This window comes from Epinephelus lanceolatus, chromosome 1 (assembly GCF_041903045.1).
Source record: "Epinephelus lanceolatus isolate andai-2023 chromosome 1, ASM4190304v1, whole genome shotgun sequence".
Classification (NCBI taxonomy): Eukaryota; Metazoa; Chordata; class Actinopteri; order Perciformes; family Serranidae; genus Epinephelus; species Epinephelus lanceolatus.
The window spans coordinates 18,967,326-18,992,814 of record NC_135734.1 but is presented as its reverse complement, the minus strand read 5'-3'; the positions used below and the strand labels follow the sequence as shown (position 1 = coordinate 18,992,814).

Below are 25,489 nucleotides of genomic sequence, written 5' to 3'. Positions count from 1 at the left end.
AAGAACACACTCAATTGCATTTCATAGAAAAAGTTTTAATAAAATTCCCTCAATTTCCTCTTATCATACCATATGTTGATTATAAATGATTACAGCACTGATGGCAGTCACTCTTTAACATTAAAAAGGCACATAAAAACATCTAGAGCAGATGATGCATTTTTCTGGGTTAAAGATTTTACAGAACACACTTCCTGATTCTGGTAAAGCAGGGATATTCAACAAGCTTTGCCCGGGGGCCACTTATGCAAAATGACAGGAAGCCAGGGGCCAGTCAATGAACAAACATTTGAGGACATTTGGGGCTTAACCCTGACCTCTGTCAATCACCTCTGTGAGTCAATTTTAAGTGTGAATTATAAAATGGTCGGCAGGAAGAGACATACATTGAGTACCACTGTGTTATAACTTGCTCAAAATTTCCTCCCAACTCACTGTTGATGCTCTGACCAGCCGCTGGGCTTTTTAACAAAACCAGGAAGTGCATGATTAAGTTTTGTGGACCAGGAAAAAGAAGACAGGCACTCATGGCGTACAAACAGAAAAATTCCCTTGACCATGTCACTACAGTAAGGTACTCGATTACTCTATTGCTTAGATGTTCTGTACGGACAGTAATTTGTGATCATTTTTCTTAAAGTGCTTAAAGGTTTACTTGAGACAATCTGTGATTGGAAAGATAATCTGTAAAAAGGCTTTTTGTACAATTTAAACTAAATGCACACAAGGTGCAAATCCATTATTTATATTCAGTATTTTCTGTACATGTTTGTTTGTGAAGGTAGATACCGTGCTGAAGGCCTAGTGTCATCAGTCCCTGACGCAATATAATGGAGTACACATTCAAACAAGACAGTCCGTGGCTTTGCTCTAAATTACATTGGGGTTTTCCCCATCCATTGAGCCTCTGTACAGCAGTAGATAAAACATTTACTTGGCATTAACACATCACAGTCTTGGCACGTAGCCTTGGCACCATATTTCATTTACAAGCCAGAAGAGTTCTTGATGGTCTCTGTGTTCAGCAAAAGCCTGAATTCTCCTCCTGTATATCTCGGTAAAGGTCCAAAATAAGGCACTCAAAGTGGAAAATGGAGCAATCATGGCAAGGTGCCTGTCAGCAGCAGCTGCAGCTGAAATGGATTGATTCTTGCTGAACGGTGATGGCACAGTGTCTCCTGGAGGGAACAAGAGGAAGAAAAGTTCAGGAAGAGGTTTCCAAATGACAGACTACAGCAGGCATCAGCTTTATGTAATATATTTTATCAAATGTCATTTGTTGGATTTATCTCTAAGTGCTCTACACCTCCATGAGTGCATTCATTTTTTGCATGGGTGGTCCAAGTGGCACTCAAATCCATAACCCTTTTACATCCATATATCCTTTTCACTTACTGTAACTGTATGTAAAGTTAAGAGCAAAATATATCTGCAAGCAGCAATTCCACAAAGGAGCACTGAGCAGAGAAAACTGCATTTAGCTGCAGTGAGGATGTCTTTAAACACTGCACAGTTTAGATTAGGAGAAAGCTTTACAGAGATACAGCCCGCTTCCTGTTTCTGTCTATGCTGTCAGTTTATTATACTGTTGCATTAAACAACACGAGTGTTGCTGACAGCACTGACGTGAAGCTCAAACCATTCTCTATCTAGTATTGCAAACCTATTCAGCTGTCTTGCATTATGACTCACAAGAATATTAGTCCTTTTTAATAATGCCTTCACTCCTACAATAAGTCAGAGTATAAGCTCAAAGTCAGAAATGTCAAAATGTTCACACTCAACACTCCTCAATGGCTGATCCTGTTAAGTCCTATGTAATGCTCTGCATATCACAAGCAGGTCATGGCTAATGAAAGCTCTAATGTGCTTGTTAATATACACCAGTGTCTAAATTCTGTTGCTAAATATCAAAGTAACTCTGAATGTGTTTTTTATTCATGTGTAGTGACAATTCATATTTGTATTAGATGACAGATTGGGTATGATGGATTGATACCAAAATATCGATACGATAGATACCACATTGTTATTTTGAACATTGGTCCTAGCGTTAATAGGATCGATACCAAACTGTGTTTGCGAACAATGTTCTGTTCAGTTAAACAGGAAAAAACACAAGAAAGAGAACTTCGGGCTGCAACCAAACAGAAGGGAAGAGGAGGGAAATGCCTCAGCGTCCAGTCCCGTGACGCAGAGTTCACTGACAGTCTTTTCAGAGAGCCTCAGGCAATAAATATCGAAGTACGTAGTGGTGAAATTAATATTTCAGTCAAATCAGATCTTCAGCGTTGGTTAATGTAACATCTTCAAACTGTAATTAGTCATCATTAGCTGTTGCTTTAGCATATTTATTATTCACCTCATAAATCATGACACACTGCTTTTACCCTACATGAAGATACATGAGCTGCTTTTAATTATGAAGAGTATCGTATTGGTATCAATATTAGCGATTCTGGCCCTGTATTACTTGCTGTCGTATCAAAATCAGATTTTGTGATCTGAAATTTGTTCCTGACAATATAGTTTTGAACAAAAAAAAAGAAGAAAATAAGAGGTATGTACATAAAGTTTTAGGTGTATTAAAAATGTGAAAAAAAAACAAACAAAAAAAGAAGGACATTTGACTCGTGTTTTACTGACTCTAAAATGTAAGAGTAAAAAAAAAAAAAACAAACAATAACAATAGTTGCTTTACCCACAAGTTTACCACAAGAAAACAGCTTTCCTTTTAAATAAATGTTCCAGTAATTAATAATTTATTATGCAGCAAAGAATCTGGCTCTTCCATGGTGCTCACCTCTGTCTGGCTAAGCCTCGCCGTCATGCTGACTCAGGCGCTTCTTAGACTTCAGTTCTTTCAGCCAAGCGGGAGAGGAGGCGGCGCTGAATGACACACAGAATCACAGGTCAGAGGAGCGTCAGGATTGAAACACATACCCAATTTTGAATAATTTTCTCATCATTTCGAAGATTTTTATATTTTTGTGTGCTTCCATGCTCTTTTCTTACCCTCCGTCTGCACCGCCTATGGGTGGCAACACCCGTGCAGCCCCCGCAAGATGAGCTGCTGAGCGAGGAGAGCGGGACACTTGTGAGGAAGACGGTGCTTCTTCCTCATTTTGACTTTCCCTCTCATCTCTTGCCTTCTCTTCTTCTGCGTCCTCTCCACTTCCTCCACTTGTTTTCTTTTTTATCTGAGCCTTCGGGAGAACGTTGAGGACACTTTACTCAATCATATCATGTATCAGAAAAACTGAAAAATGCAGTGAACTTAAACTCTGGGAGAACTTACAAGTAAAGCTGCGGGGCTCAAACCAGGGAACATTGGGACTCTATGAGAGGCGGAAGGAGGAGAATAGGCCATCTTCGGTTTAGGCTGCTCGTCCTCAGAGTCTGAATCCCTTTGCTTAGATGCCTCCCTTTCATCTAAAAATATAGATATAACAGTCAGAACACAAATCAACATTTGTGACTGCTTTCAGACTGGAGTGAATGTGCCTAAAGGAGACACTGCTTATTTAAATTGAAATTTAAAAAAGTAAGTCAGAGTTCAAACCCTCTGTAGATTCAAAAACATTATGGATGCAGTAATAACCTGTGGAGTCACGGGTCCTCCAGTCAGGGCTATCCAATGGTACCAAACCCATACGGACCGAGCGCGATGGACGCGACCGACTTCGCCTCCGACCCAGATCTGCCTTCGATCTCTGCGCGCTGTTGTCAAGGAGAGGAGTGGAGCTCTATGCACAGACACACACACAGAATCTAGCGAGCAATGAATAGAACACACTGCATTCACCGGTGCATATTATGCTACAGAAATGCAGATGCAAGAGCGTGTACTTGCCCAGGTAGGTATAAAAATCAACAACAAAACTACATATTAATATTTGTAGCAGATGAGGCAGACATCAGCTGTCACCACTCATACATGGGGAAGGATTAGAAAGAAAGAATCACCAACCTCAGGAAATGGAGGCAGCTCTGGCTCTCGGTGATAATCAGTCTCATCAAGGTCTTCAGTGGAGACTTCTGGGGCCTGGTCAGCGATGGGCTTTGGGCTGAAGAGAAAGACAGCTATTTAAAATCATATGTCAGCACAGAATGAAATGAGAAGGAAATAGGGGTGTTAAGATGCTGTCAGTTCAGGTTCAGGAGTCATTTTAGTCCAATTGCTAAGTTCTTGTGTTGTGCTCTGTTAGCCACAAGGGGGCACAGGGAGCTCAAGTCCTGGAAAGCCTTCATATGACACACTAGTGTGCAGCTAAACCTGGTTATGCTGTCACAGGATTTTTGCATGTTCCGTTATGCTAACTTATTTCCGTTTTGTCATAGCAAAGTCCAAATCACACAGAGACTTTATGTCAAACAAACTGAAAAACAAAAAGTCATTTGGTTTCACAGTCCCATTGGTTTATTATTGGTCACACTTCATGCTCCACTGATCATACTAAGAAACCAAAGCTAATCTTGGCCCTCCAAACTGCGCCTTCAGGCTACTTACTTTAATTCTTCAATGTCAGATAGCTATAGATATATGTCAGATATATTCCTGGTGTGCTCAGTTCGAATCAAATCACCTCAATGTGAAGCCGCACCCTCACCACATGATATAAGGAATGACAAATAAACCCGTCTGGTCCTTACTCTGCCCCATCAGGGTAGATGGAGGACATGAAGCCATGGAAAAATACAGTCTGTAGTTGACAGTATGTATGCATGCGTTTGTGTGGTGTTATGGTGCAACCTTGCTCCTACCTGTCAATTTCAGATGTCCGTTCACTGGCCTCATTCTGCTGGTCGGGCTCATTGTCTATCAAAGCATCAGTGTCTTCACTGTTTGTGCTGTAAATGTTAACCGGTGCCTGAGAGACAGAAAGACAGACATTAAATCACACTGGTAAATAAACAAGAAAACATATCATATAACAGAATCTGAAACATTTTGCTTAACGCCAATCTCACGTTAAGCATGTGCAGTCACCTAGCAATACGACTCTCCTTATCTCTCTGCTGGATCAACTTCCTTATCACACAAAATCAAATGATGTAAACTTTCTTTTGTTCTGTAAATCTGCATATTCACAGCAACTTCACATGGTGGAGCTGAAGCGGGGAGGAAAATGGACTGCGTGCAGAGCCAAGATCACTAACTACAGAGGGAGAGAGGACTAAAGACCAGCCAAGCATGCATCTTTTAATGAGCCGGTCACAGAGGCTGGGCTGTCCTCAATAAACACCATGAGCACTGGCATACACACCTATATGCCTACACACACACACACAGACACACCAAACACACTCATGCTGTCACGCCCACATGCTGGAATGCATGGGTGCATGCACACACGCACACAAACACGTTACCAACAAAAGCAACTACTGTGCACTTCTTCGCAAACATTCCTTTAAGCTCACTTCAGATTTTGTCAAGGGGCACATCCCAGTGTAGTGTCTGATACTGTCACCTGGATACAAAACAACACTCAAGTAAACACCCTTGCCCTCTGTACGATTTCACACACACACACACACACACACACACACACACACACACACACACACACACAGACGCATCTCGTCTCCGTCATAAGTCCATTTATTACTCAGGACTCACACAGCAGCTTCATTTGCACAATGCCTGTTATCTGGCAACATCACAGCATGAATGAATAGGCTTCTAGTGATTTTCCTATAACCACAGACTGTGTTTAGGTGCGGGGAAAAACAAAGTCTGTTCCAACACAGAGACACAGTCTACAGTTGTACAATTCCACCACTGTGCATTCATCCTGAATCCATCCGACCTTTATTGCAGAAGTAGCCACTGCAGCTCAAAAAGTTTTAAATGTTGTTACATAATTTTTAAGTACATCACGTGACTCTAATACTGCCCTTTCAAACTATTCTAAAAAGCTTCTCCTGAATTCAAAGAGAAATTAAATTCATTTTCTAAGTATTTCCTTATTGGCAGTGGTACGAGTATGCAACAATGAGACAATGAGTAAGTGTATGTCAGCAGGATTTGTGGATTTGAAAGACTTTTCTCAAGTGTATTTTTCAGAAATGTAAAAGATTACTCTGCCACAGACAAATTGCCAACTTCATTTAAGTACACTGGAATCAAAATATGGAGCCTTAGAGCAGTAAAAATAGATTTTCGACCACTGTGAAGCAGCAGAAGAAGCTTTAAACTCAACATTAACATATTGTCTCCTTATAAAGTTGATATTTGAAGTCGATCGATTTATCGATTGGGCCAAATAATCGTTGCCGATAGAATGTTTTACACAGTATCATTACTGACAGAACTTGACTCCAATAAAGGCCGATGGCTGTGCAGCCTCTACCAGTCACGCAGGGATGTACATCACCACCTGGAGCTGAAGAGGAGAGGGTTGTGTTGTATTGAGCAAAAAAGGAGCTTGATCAGTGTGCACAGCTCCAGAGAAGCAGGTCCCCTCTGTTATGTGAGTGTGTCTCAGTGTTTTGATCTTCATTTTAACATGTATTTACGTTCATCTTTTTTGTCTGGACCACAACAATGAGACCAGCCCATAAATGTGAAAGTCCATGACTGTGTGATGACTGACAGACTGGTTGGCCGAATGCCGCTACATCCTGTATCAGTTTCAAATTAAAAAACCCTCTAGCATTTTGTACACAGTCCACCAGTATACTTGGTTTTGACTTAGTCATGTTTTTTTATGTTTTATTAATCAGGGACAAAGTTTTTGAGTATTTAAAAAAAAAAGTTTTTAAGGGTGATATAGGCTGTGTACACGCTTTTTCTTGCTCCAAACTATCGTCTTTTATATCGGTTATGTATTAACAGTCTAAGTTTGTCCCTTCTAAGATACCGTTGTGCCCTCCAGTGTTATGTGTAGGAACTGGTACGCTGTCTTCATCTGATGGTTAAGCTATGCTAAGCTAATATTTAAGCTAATATATACCTGCTAACAAAATTTTCCTGGTCCCTTGTTTCCTCATTAATAGTTGTAACCCTAAATAAGAGGAGTATACAACAACATTGGTCATAAAAATATCCATAGGTTGACTTCTAGTTGATATGGTAAACATGTTAGCAAACTGTTGCTCACATCTAGTGGTGACAAAGCAACATGGAATTCATTTGGAGTCGCATTTCTGGCCACCTGACAAATTTAAGTCCATTATCTACTCTCCTTTTAGCTCTGTTTTGGCCTCTATTAACTCCTGATCTAATTAGCAGCTAAATTCTCATTATGTTGACCAGCTAGTCGCTAACTTAACTAGTCATCTACCATGTGGTGCTGAGCAGGTAGCATACATGCTAAAACATTTACCTGAGGGTCGTAAAAACCAAAACAATAAGCTGAAAGATGCTGAAATGCTCTGTAAAGCTGAGGGGAACTCTAATATTTCTGAGTGGCACCAAGTACTATAAAACAATCAAACAACAACAATCTCTAAGTGCAGACATAAGAAAGAGATACGTTAAAAGCTTCAGGATTAAAGAACTACAACTCTAAGCTGCAACAAACCTGTGTATGTGTGAATGTGCCAGTACAGTGTGTTCAGGAGGGCGGAGGATGTGCAAGTCAAGACAGAGTGGGCTTTATTACAGCTTACCTCCAAAACATTTTTGTTACGGTCAATGGAATGTGTAAGACAGTTTGTTTATGGTGTAGCGGAGAGAATAACAACTAAAGATGCCACACGCACAACTAACCGAGACTCTCATTCAGAATAATAGATGAAGACTGTCAACAAAACATCGCCTCCAATAAAGGAATGTGATGGATCATCAAATTAAAACAGGAAACAGCCTGCAGGTTTTTTTCGCCTTTTGATCTCTGTGTCTCCTGTGCACGTACACCCACACATACAGACACAGACACACACGTTCACACATGCTGCCGGCAGCCACAGTAAACACAACAAAACTACCGAGACAGATTCCTGCCATTATGCTGTTTTGACAGCAAATTTACTGTGGACCTATCAGACAAAGTGCTACATTGAAGGCCATTGTAATGTCTGTGCTTCATCTCAACACTTTTATTGACTGTGACAAAAATAAATTATAATATGTAATTGGTGTAGTGATCATACTTCTAAAGCTTAATGTTGAATTCTTAAAAATATAATAAACTTTGACTCAAAAAATGTCTGACCATTTACGGTAAGATGCAAATAAAACATGGTTATAATCTAGTCTAATAGTTTTGTAATGGGCTCCGATGAAATGATATATAGTGGGACAAATGCCAATTTCAACTGTGAAAAAGCTATAAAATAATAACAGTCATGATTAAATGTGATGAGCTTGGGCTAAAGGCAGACACAGATGCAGAGGGCACGAATATAAACAGACATATTTGGAAAAACCTTGTCCAACTGTGTCACACTTTGTTATAGTCCTCCACTTTATCTCTGACACACACCACAGACAGAGGAAAGGGCATGCATGTACACTGATAAAACACTACATTTGGACAACTTTATCAGATAACGGCGTCCTTCCTGAAATGGACTGCCACTGCCTTCTGCACTTCCTTTTTTTCCCTTTATACATTTGCATGTTATCTGTTAACACACAGGCGGGGAAATATTAGACTGGGATACATGGAGCTTTGGTGCAAACTGTGCACCTAAACCCTTGTGCCTTTATTATATTTATGCACTTGACTGTTGCAGTGCTTCACCTTTATTTTTGTTTCCTCTTAAGATGTTTCTTGTATGAACCAAACACCATGACAAATGCTTTGTTTTGGTAATAAACCTTCTTGTTATTCTGACTGACTTCTACTGTGTTACTTGATCAGCTCTTACTGAGCAGGTTTCAGTGGCTCTCCTCTGCAGAGTCTGCCGGCTTCTGACGGAGAAGCGACGCAGCGATCTCCTGCTACGTCTGGCGAAGCTACGAAGCGGTGACATAGCTCTCTGGAACCGTCCTCCTCCATCTCCACCTTCCTCTTCCTCCTCTTTATCCTCCTCTTCCTCCTCCTGCTGCTTCTCTTCTGCGGGGCCCCACACCAGCCCCAAAGCCCCTTGCAAGGAGCGTCGCACGCTGCCCACCCAGCCCGCCACCTGAAGCTGGGCGGCAGACAGCTTCCCTCCAAAGTACTGCATGGTTGAAAAGCTTACACAGCTGGTTGTCCAGGCGCTGGGGTCACCATGGGAACTGGGTCACCAGAGAAACTGAGGTTCAGCTTTGTTAGAGATGAAGGGATTGTCTGGGTGAGTCAGAAAGCTGCCTCTGTGATCTGCCTTTCAATTGTCATTTTCAGTGAGCAGAAGGTAAAGACAGCACAAATTCTGTTTTGTAAAAGAGGTTCCTGACGTCATACAAAAAAAAAATATAATCCATCTTTCATTTGAGTGGGATCCATGCTCTAACTCCGTATTTTTATGGTTCAGGTCACACAAACTTCCTGGAACAGTCTATTATTTGCTGTCAGTAAAGAAGTAAATAGTCTGACCAGCCATGTGTTTGCACTTTGACAACACTATTCTACTGCAGCAGTCACTACGATGGATGTGACATCCTAAACAGCAGCGTCCCGAAGAAAGAGTTTCCCGTCATCACATCATGATCCATTTCAAAAGACACACTGACAGAGCTTTCTATCAAAAAATTGGAAGTAAAAAAATAGCAATGAAGCCTTTAGTCTTGCACACAACAGTTTAAAGATTACCTCTTTTCATGCGCACCCCCTTTCTCTTTTGCCTTTTCTGCCACAGTCAAGCCTGTTTGCTTGTGCACCAACGTCCCAGTTCACATCCCAACTCCATTTTCCACTTAGAATAAAAAAAAAAAAAGAAAAGGAAAAGCAGCGTGGGAAATATCTGCCACTCCAGACAACCAAAGCCAGGTACAGAGAGGTAGATCACCCCTTTATCTCCTCCATACCTGAGTGATTTCATAGAATGTCAAAACAAAGCGGAGGTCTGTGCTCGGATGCGGAAAATCCAGAGGGAAGGAAGGAAGGTGCGGCGGGCTGGGCCAAGGTGCTTTCTGCACCTCCCCTCCACCTCTGTCACCCCGTAGGTAAATGATGCAGGTAACTGAATGAAGCGGCTCTTTGTGAGAGGATAGGGCAGAGGGAACGGCAGAAAACAGGAAGACTTTTGGAAAGGTGGAAGAAAGTTTGAGGAAGCACTAGAATGGACAGTGGACATGTGAACTTTCATGTACACGGTTAAGCCCATCCTCCTTTTGTGTGTGTGTGTGCCAGACAGTGTGTGTGTGTGTAAGGGGGCTGACGGAATCTCTCAAAACGGGGTGGAGAGATTGAGTAGAGAGACAGACACAGAGAAAGAGGGGCACCATGTATGGTTATTCTGACACGCTGCCCTGTTGACCAGATCCAAATAAAGGAATGATGACCACATAGCACTTCGGCTCTTCTCACTAAAACATCCATCCATCTGTCCATCTGTCTGTCTGTTAGTCAGTAGCCTGAATGAGGCTGCATGGTTGGCTGCGCATCTTGTGTTTGCCAAGTAAAAATTTCCCTCATTCTGTCCTGTCAAAGTAAAAGCTTTTCTCTGCCACTCAACAGTGTCTTAGTTTCCCTTCAGCGTAAAAAGTTTGTATTTTCTTTATTGAACTTTGCTGTTAAGTGTTATGGTGCTATATTATAGCAATGTAAGGTGCTCTACATGAGGTGAGCTTGCTGGTTTCTGTGGTGCAGAATAAGGAAGTGCAATTTTTTTAAAAGCAGCAGCGCCACTCTGTGGTGAAAACAGGGCTGTGCTCTCACAACCAACAAAACTTCAATACCGATGGTCTTACAGCAGCAAGACTTTGACAGACTTTGAGATGATTTCCCAAACTCTCTTTAAGCAATCTGACATTAACAAATCCTTACATGTCTGCAAAAACACATAACTCTAGAAACACAAGATAAGAGGCATCATATGTTGATAGCATTTGTGTACATTTTGGATTTTGTTGCCTCAACACACTACCAGCCTCCGTTTGTTAGCCCTATTATTTTAGTAAGAGGATATCGTAGGAAACAGAGGCAAACTGTTTCAAAATTTAAGACTTCTTACTACAATGGGTGCTGACTGGTGGATCATACTCAACAAATTAAACATAGACACTTGTTCACTCCACAAATCCACCACTTTCTCCTTCTTTTCCACAGCACAAGACAACAGAGAGTTGTTGACATTCTTGCACATGGAGTCCCTCAATGTTTACTGTCTACCTGGTGTGCTGGAGGAGAAAGTGCAGTCATTGGTTGTTGCTACTGTTCACGTCATGAATTTCAGCACTTACAAGACTAGCCAAGACTAAAAATGTATAACAGTATTAAACATGTCTGATTTTGTCAGAATGTCAAGATGAGAAAAAGACTGTGTATTATCACCACCTTACACCAAACACTCAACTCTTATGATTTTACTCTGACACAGAACAATTTGTCTGCAGCAGTGAAATTGCTTGAAAAGCCCTTTGGCCTGCATTAATGGCTATATACAATGCATCCTTAAAGTGGCTCACTGGTTTTGTGGGTTGGTTTGTTTGCAAAGCATGCACACAGCAAACAGAAACACAATACACACACACGCACGCACACACACGCACACGCACATGCACACACACACACACACAAACACGGACAGAGTTCAGGGCTCCAGAGCTCAGTGTTTTCATTACTTAAAAAATGTTGCATGTTCAAACAGGTGGTGAACCGATCTGTCTTGACTGGCAGGGCCCTGTCAGCTGTTCACTCACTATGATGAACTGATAAGTTGCCACCACTGCACTTTCCTCATTTCACCTTGTTTGTTTGCTTCCTTGTCTCTTTTACGGGTAAAGAGTCAACAAGTTTTCGCGTCTTTCTCATATTGTTAATCTTCATTAAGTTATATAACTGCACTTTAAACTGCTTCAGGTGTGTTGTTGGGCTGTGATCTTCACTTTGGTCTGTTATTTTATTACCTATAATGAGGCTAATTGTACTAAGGTGACTAGAATTTCCCAGCAACATATGCTGACCTTTTAATTCCCAGCTGATTTAGGATCACTTCCTTCAGGCAGTGCAGCCATGACGTTTATTTGCAGGTCCATCCAGACGCTCAGACATGGTTTGTTGACTGCAGTTGTACTACAACTTCAACAGGTCTTTGAACGTAAATCGACTGAAGCAGAAAATAAACTCTGTGGTTCAAGCAGCCTTGGGATATGTATGTATCTTTTCATAAGCACAGCAACATTAATAAAAAGTTAATACTTGTCTAATTTGTAAGATAAAAGTGGTTCAAGTCTTCAGACACCAACGCTCAAAGGTTCTCCAGCTTCAGGCTAAACTACAGACATACTTCAAATTAACAACCTACAATTGGACCTGAAATGAGCTACAAATGGATGGCTGGATAATAAATTGGAAGGGTAATGAAAGTAATTTTCTCTAGTTAGACGTAAAAAACGTCCTTATTTACTACTCTAATGAAAATGTGTTAGGAAGTTAATTTTCATATTCTCTTATTGGCTGAATGATTTTTAAATTGCACAGAAAGTCAGGGGAAGACACTATGGAAAACACTTTACAATGACCTAACACTACAAGTTGTTGGCTTATTTCAGCTTATTCAGCATGCCGATTGGTGTTGGAGCTGGTGGGGCCTGCCAGTGAGAGAAATCACTCTGATTGGCAGTTCAGCTTCATACATGAGAGGAAAACAAACGGCTAAAGTCAGGAGGGTGTGAGATCGAAACAAACTTGTTATAGTGGGTAAGTTTATTGTTTTAGCCATTGAGCTCCTTAACAGAAACCGTTCATAACACTTTGTGTTACTGTTGGCTCACACACGGTAATATACTTTGTTCTTTCAGCATCAGATTGTGTTGTTAACGTGCTAACTGCCTAAATAGTGTCTTGAATCTGTCCTGTCGGTCTTACAGGTTCCCTTTCCTACTGCCGCCTGCTGGTATGGAGAGTTATTTCCTCTCCAGCAGGTGCAAAACCTACTTGCTGGTTGGCTATTGGCTGTAGTCTTTGTGGTGTGTTCAGGCACAACTTTCAACAGTCGGCCGTTGTAGCCACTTGCTCTTTGATGTCTTTGATAACCTTCAGTCAAGCATTTAACCAAAACTGCTTTGAAATCATAATCATTTAAATAAATCCTTTAAACAAATAGTCTTCATACTCAACATGTAGTGTTCAATGTAGATTTAATATGTTAGTAAATAGTCACTGCAGCTAACTAAATCCTATACAAGCGGTAACCTGTAGTGATGAGAGAGGCTAGCTGCATTAAAAAATAACACATAAGGTGGTAGTGCTCGGAAATTAGCTAATCAAATGTTATCTTTAATCCCGATTTTGGATTCCAATGATTATGAAAGCAAGACAATTGAGATAAAATTAATATTATGCCGCATTCCATTTCTCAATGATGCTCCTGTTTTGTCTTGTGTTACAAATCCAGTGCACCCCTCTACAGCGGTGTATATTCACCCCTCCCTGAAGCCAAAATTCATTCTCAACCAGGCTGTGGCATGTTTAGTTTAGCTCAAGCTAAGATGACAGAAAGAAAGCCTTTGGCCAATGAGTGTTAAATAATCACAATCTCAATACTGACCAAAATGATTTTTGCTCTCATCAAGTAGCCCTCAGAGGTGCAAACTGCTGAGCTGGCTCTGCAATTTACTGTGAAAACACTAACACTGATTAGGTAACATTTCTACCTGTGAAGACTCACCCATAGCTGCTGGAAATAACTCATCCATGATGCCCATGAGAAATAATCCATCCTTCTTCAGTGTTCAATGTTTTTTTTAAAATCCCTACAGTACGTCTTTGAAAATGAATGTTGTCTTTACGCACAAAAAAAAGCAAAATGAAAGCAGCAGTCAGATGCAGAGGAAGTCATAACCTCACTTCCTGTTAGATCGCTTGATGTCGTAACAACGCATCTTCATGCATGCACTACCGGACATAGAGTTCATACAGTACTTTTACAGTCGACTGAAAGGTTCAGCCTATTTCTCACCCCAGTGTATCATCTTCAGGGGTGCAATTATTTGTTAGCATGAATTAATTGAGAATCAAACACATTCAAAACTATACTTTTTATTGTCACACCTTCTGAGTCAACACTCTCCTTTCTCCAACACTCTGTACTCTGATATTTCTTATTGTCAGATACAAGCTCTCGCTGTCAGCAAAAGCAGATACTACGACTGTCACATGACACGTAGATGTAGGTTTCAGGCCATGCTTGTTTCATTACTCAATGTCACACCTACACACGCACACACACACACATACATGCACAAATCCACGTTCTTAAGCTCTGACTGAATCTGGGTGAAGCAAGTATAGCAAGATGTTTTCCCCTCGTGCTACAGGAATGCCAGTGTGTTGGTGCAGGTGAGGGTTGTGTGGTTGCCAGGCCGATATGATTCAGAGGTGAAAAAACCACATTTACATGTACACTCCTGTCTCTGTGCTCGACCTCACCCTATCTGTGTGATTGAACAATTTATCCTTTCATAAAACTATGCTCGTGTTCACAAAAACAAAATGAAGTCAAGTTGCATTTAAGCGGCCAAGTGTAAGATTTCGGGGGATTTATTTGCATCTAGCTGTGAGGATTGCAGATTGCGACCAGCTGAAACTTCTCCCGGTTAGAATTCCTGCAGCTTTCATTGTTCAGGAGGTTTTTACTAGGAACTGAATTATCTGCACAGGTCTCTTCCTCTCCAAAACAAATGGAGCAGGTGATTTAAGGCACTAAAAACACTGAATAAAGCAGTGTCACGTTACAAATCAGGGTTTTTCTGATGCTGTTTGGCTCGTCGAAGAAGGTCCAATAGCAGTGCAACATGGCGATATCTCTATATCAGGACTGACTTCCTGTGTAGATAGAAACGGCTAATTCTAAGGAAACAAACACAAATATATCCCCAAAAATCCTACACACTGGACCTTTAAATCTGACTTTTGTATTTACCTCCTGCTTGTCTTCTTCTTCCACTACATCTTCTTTTGTGTTCTCCTCTTCCTCCCCCTCTGTCTCCTTCTCTTCCTCTACCTCCATGGAGATGAGCAGTCCCTCCTCTGGCCTCTGGTTCTCCTCCTTCTCCTCGAACTTTGGACTTTCTTGGGCTGGTGTAGGCTCTAGGCTGCGTGGTTTCTCCACCTGTTCTGGCACTTTATATTCTCTTGGACTGACATCCAGGGGCACCAGCTCTTCCACTTCCTTTTTATCCACAGAGGCAGCTTCCCTTCTCCGGATGGGCGGACTGGTTTCTTCTTTAGCTTGCGTGCCCCATCTCAGTGGTTTGACTGAAAAGTCGTCAAAGTCCACCTTTATCCCAGCCGGTTTGACGGAGAAGTCATCATAAACAACTTCTGCTTCTTGTGCCCGCTTTCTGTTCAACTCCTCTCGTATTTTTCTCTCCAGCTCCTCCAGTCTTTCTTTCTCCATCTGCTTCTTCCTTTCCTCCTCCTCTCTCCATTTCTCCATCTCCATTTGCCTCATTCTCTCCATCTCTTCTTCTTTTTCTTGCTGCTCTTTCAGCCTCCTTTGCCTCTCCCTCTCTCTTTCCTCCTCCTCTCCTAATCTTTCTTTCCCCCTGTCCTCCTGTCTGAGTCTCTCCTCTATCTGTCTGGCCTTCTCCCTGTCCTCCTCTTTCTGTCTCTGCCACATCGCCTCCAACTCTTTCTCTCTTTCCCCCTCTTCTTCTTCTCCTCTCTGCATCTCTACCTGTTTCACCCACTCTTTTTCCCACTCCTCCTCTCTGTGTTTTGCTTTACTCCATCTCCTCTTTATCTCTCCCCCCTCAGTTGTATGCTCCTCATGGTTATGAATTGATCTCTCCTCCTCTCTTAATCTTGCTCTCTCCCTCTCCTCCTGTCTGAGTCTCTCCTCCATTTGTCTGGCCCTCTCTCTTTCCTCTTCTCTCTGTCTCTGCCACATCAACTCCAACTCTTTCTCTCTTTCCTTCTCTTCTTCTTCTCCTCTTGGCTTCGCTGCCTCTTTCACCCACTCTTTTTCCCACTCCTCCTCTCTGTATTTCGCTTTACTCCATCTCCTCTCAAGCTTTTGCCCCTCAGTTCTATGCTCCTCATTGTCACGAATCGATCTCTCCTCCTCCTCTCTCAGCCTTTGTCTTTCTCTTTCCTCCTTCTGTCTCTCCTCTTTCCTCTGCTCCTCCAACAATCTCTCTCTTTCCCTCTCCTCTCGTTCTTGTTTCAGTCTCTCCTCCTTCTGTTTCGCCCTCTCTCTTTCCTCCTCTTTCTGTCTCTGCAACATCATCTCCAACTGTCTTTCCCTCTCCATATCCTCTTCTCTCAGCCTTTGTCTTTCTCTTTCCTCCTTCTGTCTCTCCTCTTTCCTCTGCTCCTCCAACAATCTCTCTCTTTCCCTCTCCTCTCGTTCTTGTTTCAGTCTCTCCTCCTTCTGTTTCGCCCTCTCTCTTTCCTCCTCTCTCTGTCTCTGCAACATCATCTCCAACTGTCTTTCCCTCTCCATATCTTCTTCTCTCAGCCTTTGTCTTTCTCTTTCCTCTCTCAGTCTCTCCTCTTTCCTGTGCTCCTCCAACAATCTCTCTCTTTCCCTCTCCTCCTGTTCTTGTTTCAGTCTCTCCTCCTTCTGTTTCGCTCTCTCTCTTTCCTCTTCTCTCTGTCTCTGCAACATCAGCTCCAACTGTCTTTCCCTCTCCATCTCTTCTTCTCTCAGCCTTTCCCTCGCCTCCTTCCGCTGTCTCTCTATTTCCTCCTCCCTCAGTCTTTCTCTCTCCCTTTCCTCTTCTTCCCTCTGCCTTGCCATCTCTTTCTCTCTTTCTTCCTCTTCCTTTTTTCGTTTCCGCTCCTCTTCCAATACGAGCCTTGCCTGTTCGTTCTCCTCTGCTCGCCGTCTTTTTTCAAATTCCAAATGTTTCAGTCGTTCTTCTTCCTCTCGCGCCTCATCATCGTTCTTCTTCAGAAGACCTCCTACTCTTTTGTAGACAGGCACTGAAACAGAGATGTCCTTCCCTGCTTCATCCCCAGAGGCCTCTTCTTCTTCGCTGGAATCAGACGGTGAGCCCAGGATCAGTGGAGGCCCACCATCATCTCTCTCTACGACACCAAAGTGAACAGATCGACGTTTCACACCACCCCTCTTCAGAGCATGTTGATCATTTTCACTTGAGGTGGAAGTGTGGGGCATAGATGAGCTGCGATTGCGTAGTCGGACATCACCCTCTGTTGCCTTGTTCTGCACACGCTCTCCTGGTGTCTCACTTGGGCCTTCCGACTTAACTTCAGTAGGAGCATCTCTAGATATTTCCATTGGGGTCTCTGTGGGTTGTTCGGCAGGTGACACCTCTGAAGGAAGATCCACGGCCTGACTGGGAGAAATCTCAGATGCAGGAGGTTCAACAGGCTGCATTTTGGGTGTTTCCTCTGCTGTTGGAGCAGCTGCTGGCTCAAAGCTGTGGAAAAGATAACAGCAGTTCAAGGTGAAAAATGACAGTTAAAAGAACAATACCATCAATTTTAATACAACCAAGCACATTTTACATAACTTAGAATACCTTTCTAATGACTGTATGCTAAATCCAAAGCTACAGCAAGCAGCATGTTAGCTTAGCATAAAGTTTAGAAACTGGGGAACACAGCTAGCCTGGCTCTGACCAAAGTTTAAGAAATCTTCCTACCAGCATCTCTTAAGTTTTGTTATTAACATTATGTCATTTTGTATGTTTAGTCTATGCAAAGAATGTTATATAAATATGTGAAAAGTTTGGGTTTGATGGTTTTGAGGTGTGGTTTAACTAGGTCTTGGCCTAGTGCTCTGACTTCCTGGAGTCTCGTCTTCACAGTGAGGTTGCCAGGCGACCAGCAAAGACTCCAGACTGGCAATTTTACAAAGAATGGATTGACAGCACCATGAACTGCTCATCACCTTTAACCGTTATCTGCCCTGTCTTAAGGTCCAGTTCAAAAAAGATATTGCCCTCATAATATTACAGGGCAAACATGCCCTAAAAGTTTTGCAACTGAGTGTAGTTGACTCTTTTATACGTGTCTGATTGCAATTATCTATATGGCAAAGTATAAATGTTGCCTTTATGCCAAGAATACAGTGGACAGAACAATGAGGGCATTTTCCCACTGTGACAGGTACTGACTAACAAGGTGCGGTGATATTCCCCCTTTTTCAGTTACCCCCAACTCTTTGAAGATGCTAATAATTTCACTGTTACTGTGTGTGGCTATAAGCACTGAACTTGGTGAATTTGCAATGAGGCTCATTTGCATAGAAAGGGGACAATTCTGCGCCAAATATTTGCATCTCAGCATAGCAAATAGCACAAGAGCCCTGAGATGCTATTAGCTTGGCAGTGCAGTTAAGTGCGCATTTCCCTGTTTGTGAGTCCTTTTGTGAATTAGCCCCCATGTGTTGGCCTAATTCTGAGTTTTAGAGACTTTGGACAGAGCCAGGCTAGATGGTTCCCCCTGTTTCCAGTCTTTATGCTAAGCTAAGATAATCACCTGCTGTCCTCAGCGTCATATTTATCATATAGACAGTGGTATTGATGTTCTCATCTACCATTCAGCAATTGTGGTTCTCAAAGCACTGAAAGTATATATTTAAAAAATTCAACAGTAATGTCTCTTTTCAGAAACAGTGTCTCTGTTACTCTGGATCATCAACAGAACACACTGTTAATAGTTTTCATAGGAACTATTTCTTTGGTATAAAGAGTTGACAGGAAGATCTCTCTTCAAACCAGTGGGGACATGTCTCTTCACATCTGTTGTAGTTGGAACCGCAGCAGAAATCTTTGAGATGGATTGCTCAATACCTGGTTGTATAAACAAAACTACATGAGTGGCTTAATACTGAGGGGAACTGAGAAAATGGGTGAACATACTCTTTACTCTGCACTCATATAGTAAGTTGGACATCTAATCTTAATATGCGCACTCTTATCTGGACTTTGTAATTTAAGGACATAAATCTGGCCACAAATCTTGATATTGAAAGCTGTGTTATTCATTTACCACACTGCCACTGATGTCAGCACAAAGTACAGTAGATTAGGAAAGGGCAAAAGAAAAGAAGACGGTGCTGGTGATACCAATGCCAAACAGTTTCAGACTTTCACTCATCTCTCCCTGATTTTTTCACAGTAACTGGGAAACATTACATAAGACACTGGAAAAACCCTTTTCTTTTCTCCCTGAGGAAACCAAAAAAAAACAATAAAAACAAAATAACAATCCACTCTGCAGTGTAATTCTATAAGCACCAATGAGGCATGAATTGGTATCATATTGAGCAGAAAGATAACAAAACAGTTCATATTAAAAGTCTGAAGTGTGGACATGAAAAGACTCTGGATCAGTTGCACGCATCTAATCACAAAAGATGAATGTGAAATGAAAAGTACAGCCCTGGTCAATAATAGACAGCCGTAATAATATGCGCCATTAACTGCGCCATTGAAAACAAACTTCATGCTTGATTGCACTTGTAAGAGAATGTTCTTTTCCCTTGACTCATGTCTAAACATGTCACCAAACACAAACAGCACAGATGAAAGGAGGCTTGCTTACCTCTTAGAGCGAGGTCGGGGTGCAACCTGAGGCCTCTTCTCAGTCTTCGGACCCTCAGGGGTCGTTTCTGTGACCCAGTTTTTGATTCTCTCCTTTACACCCTTCACACTCTCTGTGCCGTTTGTAATTTCTGGCTCCTCTCTCTTTGTCATGACCTCTGGCCTCGATGATGAGTCAAACAGGAGACTGATCCTGCGTTTTATACTGCTGCCTCCGGTGTAATCCTCCTTCAGTCCTCCTTCATCGCTCTCTCTGTTTGATGGCTCTGTTGTCGTCTGGCTCACCTCTGGATCTGAAGGCCTTGGCTTCTTTGTATCATCTCTGGTGGTGGTTGTAGAGGTGGTTACAGTTGGCTGGGGAGGCAGAGATAGGCCACCTGACTCAAACTTCGAGGTGAGCTCCATGGACAGACGCTTCCTGCCGCTGCCCCATCGATATTCTGGATTGTCTTTAGAGGAGACGTCACTTTCTGGTTCTTGAACATTGTGGATGACAGAAGCGTGTTTTTCATCTTCTTTCTTTCTCTCCTCTTTCTGCTCTGGTTTGGTTACGATTTCCGTAGATGCTTTGTGGTTTGCTTGGATGACATCGTCTTTCTGGATTGGCTCGGATTTGGGTGTTTCTTTGGGTGGAGTGGTTTTTGAGGCTGGATCAGATTTTCCTACAGTAGAATCAAGGGTATCCTCTCCACGTGGACTTGCTTTGCTTTCTTTGGTTGTGTTTGCTTGATCTTTGGTGGGCACACTTACAGGGCTGGGTTTGGAATCAGAGGTGGTGGTTTGTTGGGGGGGTTTCTGAGCGGGGGCGGTCACAGTCGGTTTGGGGACTCCTGCGGCCTTGGGTTTAACAGTCGGCTGCGTTGTTTTCTTAGAGCTTGCGGCGACCGTCTTTGGGGCATGGATTGAGCGAATGGTGGTGTTCTTCTGCAGAGAGAAGGGCTTGGGAGCGAGCCGAGGTTTGGGGGCCAGACCTGGCTTGGGGTTTGAGGTGCCACCACTCTGGGAAACCTCAACGGAGCTCTCCATAACTGAGTCACTGAAAAAGAAAAGGAGAGGAGGTGTTTACATACAGCAAAAACTACATATTTACATTGAATAAACATTGTCGCTCCCAGCTGAGACGCAGCCAGTTGATCATGTCTTTACAAAGAAAACTGGATTAGTCTGGTCTGTCTAGATTTTTGAAAGCACATTACCTCCTGGGTCAAAGAAAAACTAATCAGTCCCTCAGAACATACGCCAGAAACTATGACAAGTGTTTCTGCTTGAAGCCTTTTTATTTAGTTTTCTTCCTCAGTTCAGTTCACTTTTGAATAATAGCCTGTTAACAATTTCTGTGCTCTACAAAATTAAACCAATTTAAATGGCCATTGTAGTCCAGATCTGACCTGTCAGTCGCTGTCACTTTTTCAGCCTGGGGGTTAATTGTTATGTTGTAAGTGACATCTGACAGCTCATCTTGATTGAAGATGTCCAAAACTTGACTTAAAGTCAATGAACAGAGAGAAGTTATGCATAGGATGGGTAGCTAAAATGCATTTCCTGAAGTTCTTGAATTGTCCAACCAAGGAAGGATGAACTATTTCTTTTTGCTGTTAGCAATATGTACTACATTTTATTATTTGAAAATAATATATCAATACTTGGCCCTTTCAAGAATTTACCTACTAAAATGCCACATCTATCTAATTACATGTTATTGACCTTCTGTTGAGGATCTTTGATAAGTTCATCATCACCTCAAAGTGCACCCAGTGAGTAAACAGCTGTGGTCATGTAATTGGGTGACACTACTCAGATCTCTTCAAGACAAGTTGATAGTATATCATACGTCCAAGTTGTACAAGTTAAAGGTCTAGTGTGTAGGATTTAGTGGTATCTAGCAGTGAGGTTGCTAAGTTTGTGTGTTCTGGGTTGCTTTAGAAAAAGCATGACAGACTCTGTGGAAGAGGACTAAGCAGCAGGCTCCCGAGCAGAAAAATGAAGCTGACACAAAAGTGCCAAAAACTGCAGTTCTTTGAATGGCCACTTGAGGCTGGCTCCAGATGCCAATCAATCCCCGTAACCCCCCATGTTAAGATGCCCAACTTTACAGGGGAGATAAACATGTTTACAGCATGGTTCAAAAAATGGTTTTGGACTCTATAGTTAATTTTGACATTTATGACAACTGTACTGAGGGTGAATCTTTATATAACGCGCCCATTAACATTCAATTCAGGCTTAAAGGGTGAGTCGCTTTGAGTGACAGGCTATCTGCAGATATTGTCCAGATCCACCCCCCTTGCTCCACAGCTCCAGCCTATCACCCAAATGTGGTCACTTCCAAAAACCAAGATGGCAACAGCAGAAATGCCAAACTCAAGGCCTCAAAACCACAAACCAATGGATGGTCTCACAGTAGCTAGATCCATTATTTTTACAGTCTCTGAAGAAGACCTGCTCCAAGAATTTGCATTTCTTAGGATAGCAAAGGCATGACCTGCCCTACTTTGCCCCTGACTGGCTAGTACTTGTTGCCTTCATTGGTTGGGTTGGTTATGATTAGGCAACGGGAGTGAGATTGGCTTGAATTGGGATAAGAATGTCGGTGTAAGGCAATCAGAGGCAGAGTAAAGCAGAGTAGGGTGGGTCATGTCTTCACTATCCTAGGAAATGCAAACTCACATCTGCTCTGTATGTAGACGTACATGGCTCATTCTACGGTAATGAAAACCATTTTTAGTGTCAGGTGATGAATATTATATTCCATTTTGACCAGTATATCCCGCTAAATCCTACACACTGGACCTTTAAGTCTTTGAAAGTTAATTTATAGGCTGAAAAATAGATGAATGATAACATTTCCAGGCATACCGTGTGATATTACACTGGTATTACACTGTATGTGATTAAGACAGTCGAAATAAAGCCAGCTGCTTTACATTTTTGTAATTTTTAAACCACACTTAATATGAAAAACTATTAAAATAAGAATCAAAACAGGTAGATGGGAGACTAGAGCAGCCTGATGAGTCATCACACACACACACACCAACAATAAGGTCTGCAGAAATGACACAATCACACCAGATCTCCGATTCAGCTGAAAACACAGACAGATAAAAACACTTCTATTTGAGCGCTGTCACACCACAGCGAGAGAGAGAGGCCAAACTTACACACCGTGTGAAAAAGATAACAGTAATGCTTCCAATTTTGCTACACTGAATTCCACAGCCATTGTATGTCATCTGGTTTTACCTGTAATACTTTTGCGCAAACCGGTAACTCCACACCCCACGGTTTGATACTGTGCAACTCAGGGCCTGTCAGCAAATTACTCACTGTGTCACTCTCGCATTATCAATCTACAGCTGCTATTGATTTGGCTGTATTGACTCCAGACAACAGTCAGCTGGTGCACTAAGATATTTTTGCATGTCCTGTGTTTTCTAAGTATCTTTCTGCTGCATTGCTCAAACAGTCAGCACCTCTGGGCGTGCATGATATTGTGTAATGGGTGTAATGGGATCACATTGGACTCTTAAAGCTGTGTCCTGTTTGTTTCTGCTTTCCTCCTCTTTTTTTTTTTTTTTTTTTACAGTTGAATTCCTAAGAAACAAACAATGTCTGGCAGATAAAGCTGCAGCTGATTGATGCTTTCTGTTGCTTATTTAGGGCCACATTCATGGAGTCAGTGAAAATAATCCAGCAGCAGCAGCATTTAGCTTGTGGGATTTTTTGTTTCTTTATCTTTGTTTGCCTTTAGTGGCTGTTACCCTGCCAAGGCTAACGTTACACTCCGTTCCTTTCGTTTTGATGTCCCAACGTGTTATTTACTCCTTACAGTGATGCTGTGGGAAGCTAAACACCAAGTTTGGGACAAGTCAACGGCGAAACATCGCGACGTTTTAACTTTTAACGCATATTTAACGGTAAAATTAACCGTTACATGGGTGCATATGTTAGATTACGGGTTGTTAATAAGTTACTAATAAACGCGTCAACAATGAACTCCCAGTCGTTGAACCAGCAGTGTCCTCTGAAACTGGACAAAGGAAACTGGGATATATAAAAGTAGCTAACTTTACTTTTAATTTAAGCTAGGCTGTCAGTGTTGTAACCGAGTGCTTTGTCAGAATAACGTTACATGTACGCGTGTAACGTTACTCACAGTTAGGACGTACGTTAACGTTACACTGAATATTTACGTTACAAAGCTTATAAAACATAGTCTTTAACACAGTGCACCTGCTGTTTACACCAGCTTTATGAACTTTTAAGGTATTCAACAGACATTTTGTAGCAGAATCAAGTTGTTTTCTTTACCTTTCGTCTTCACGCAGTCATACAGGTGGAGGGAGGAAGGAAGCGGGAAGAAGTTACAAAAGAAAAAATGTTCCTCAGTTTTCCGTGCTCGTCTCTCCTGCTGAGCTGTTGTCACAGTGTTTTCTCTCCCCAAGTCACTCACACTAACAAGACGTCAGACTGCTCCTACTCCCAGCAGACACTCCCTCTGCCCGCCTCAGGTCGAGCCACGCTGATCCCAGAGTCAAGATACTCACCGCGAGACACAGGCAGACAGGAAGCACCGTGTGTGCTCCTTCAAAATAAAAGACAATTAAATAGGACTCACTGAGAGGACGCTAACATAAGATACAGTGATTCAAGTTTGTGCTCAGCTGTAGCTGGTCTCATGAGTTAAGTATTGAAATGCAATCTGTACATCCCCATACATTTTAACAATATTAAAGATAACTGTGAAGATGTTTATCTAACAGTGGAAATGTCTTGGATTGCCCAGGTAACATTAAAAAACATTAGAGATAAGATTAGACCTTATTAATCCCACACTGCGGAAATTCACACGTTACAGCAGCTCAAGAGTCAGAGGCAAGATATGAAAAGGATGCTCAATAAGGATAAAAATGTTACAAAAATATAAACCACATAAAGTGAAAATAAAATAATATAACACCTACGGTATATACACATTTCACTTGTACAGATACTGTATGTCCGTGATTAATAGTTGCACAGTTCAACTGAAATACACACATGGTGTCTGGTCTATTTACTGTAAACATATAAATGTATAGCCATAAATATTAATGCACAGTAAGTGGAAAATATTGCACAGTAGGAAAATACACAGGCATGTATGACAGTATTACATAAATTATGTGGATATGTACATTTATATGTGAATGTGCATGCTTATGAGGTAGAAACAGTGCAAATTAGCTGTCGTGTTGTAAGTGGTGGGTGATGGAGACAGTGTTACATTATGTTATGCCGTCTTATTAAGAAGTCTGAGTGCTGTTGGAATGAAGGAGATGTTGAAGTGCTCATTCTTGCACTGCGGGTGTCTCAGTCTGTTACTGAAGGAGATGATTAAGGCATCCATCGCCCCCATCAGCTAATAATAGCAAAGAAAGTATAATGAAAGATTAAATATGTTGGTATAGTTACACTTACCTTGCTGTACTGTGGTGATTTTTGCACATTTCACATAAGTATCAATTAATACAGGAGAAAAATACATATGCACCTGAACTGCTTTGCATGCTGGTTACTTTACTTACTTACTGTAGCCCACTTTCACAGTGTTATCAATCGGTGTAACTGAACAGTTATAATAGGGAGGAAAATGATTAAGGCCCAAAGGACACAAAGACTAGTCTGGATTCATCTGCAGGCAAGAAATCAATTTGAAAAGCTAGATCTACCTGTAATGCTAAGGTATGGCTGGGAAAAAAAACTTAATGTGTAGGCTGAAGGGACTCACCATGATTTGAATGAAAGCAGAACTGCAAATTTGAAGGTACAGTAACCTCTTTTATTTTGAAACTAAAGACCGGAAGTGCTCTGTAAACCCCTTGCAGCTTGACAGGAGTATGCTGCTCAATGGACTGGATTAACAGGTTCTGACTGAGACGAAAAGCCACT

At 41.8% G+C, this 25,489-nt stretch overlaps 1 protein-coding gene across 2 annotated transcripts; it reads right to left on the bottom strand.

Annotated features, from left to right (window-relative positions):
* Nucleotides 1-14: 14 nt before the first annotated feature.
* Nucleotides 15-24,057, bottom strand: LOC117256830 (uncharacterized). 2 transcript variants are annotated; one of them, XR_004501672.2, is made up of 10 exons: nt 23,870-24,057; nt 19,560-20,594; nt 14,962-17,428; nt 4,765-4,871; nt 3,971-4,067; nt 3,602-3,771; nt 3,299-3,432; nt 3,016-3,206; nt 2,804-2,889; nt 15-1,178 (listed from the first exon to the last, which is right to left on the bottom strand). XR_004501672.2 is itself a non-coding variant. In XM_033626535.2 (10 exons), exons 2-9 carry the CDS (start codon nt 20,582-20,584, stop codon nt 2,814-2,816), a joined length of 4,242 nt encoding a protein of 1,413 aa, XP_033482426.2. In that variant the 5' UTR covers nt 20,585-20,594; nt 23,870-24,054; the 3' UTR covers nt 15-1,178; nt 2,804-2,813. The 2 variants fall into 2 exon arrangements, 1 of the variants encoding a protein (XP_033482426.2); XM_033626535.2 differs by having other exon boundaries at nt 3,602-3,746; nt 23,870-24,054.
* Nucleotides 24,058-25,489: the final 1,432 nt, after the last annotated feature.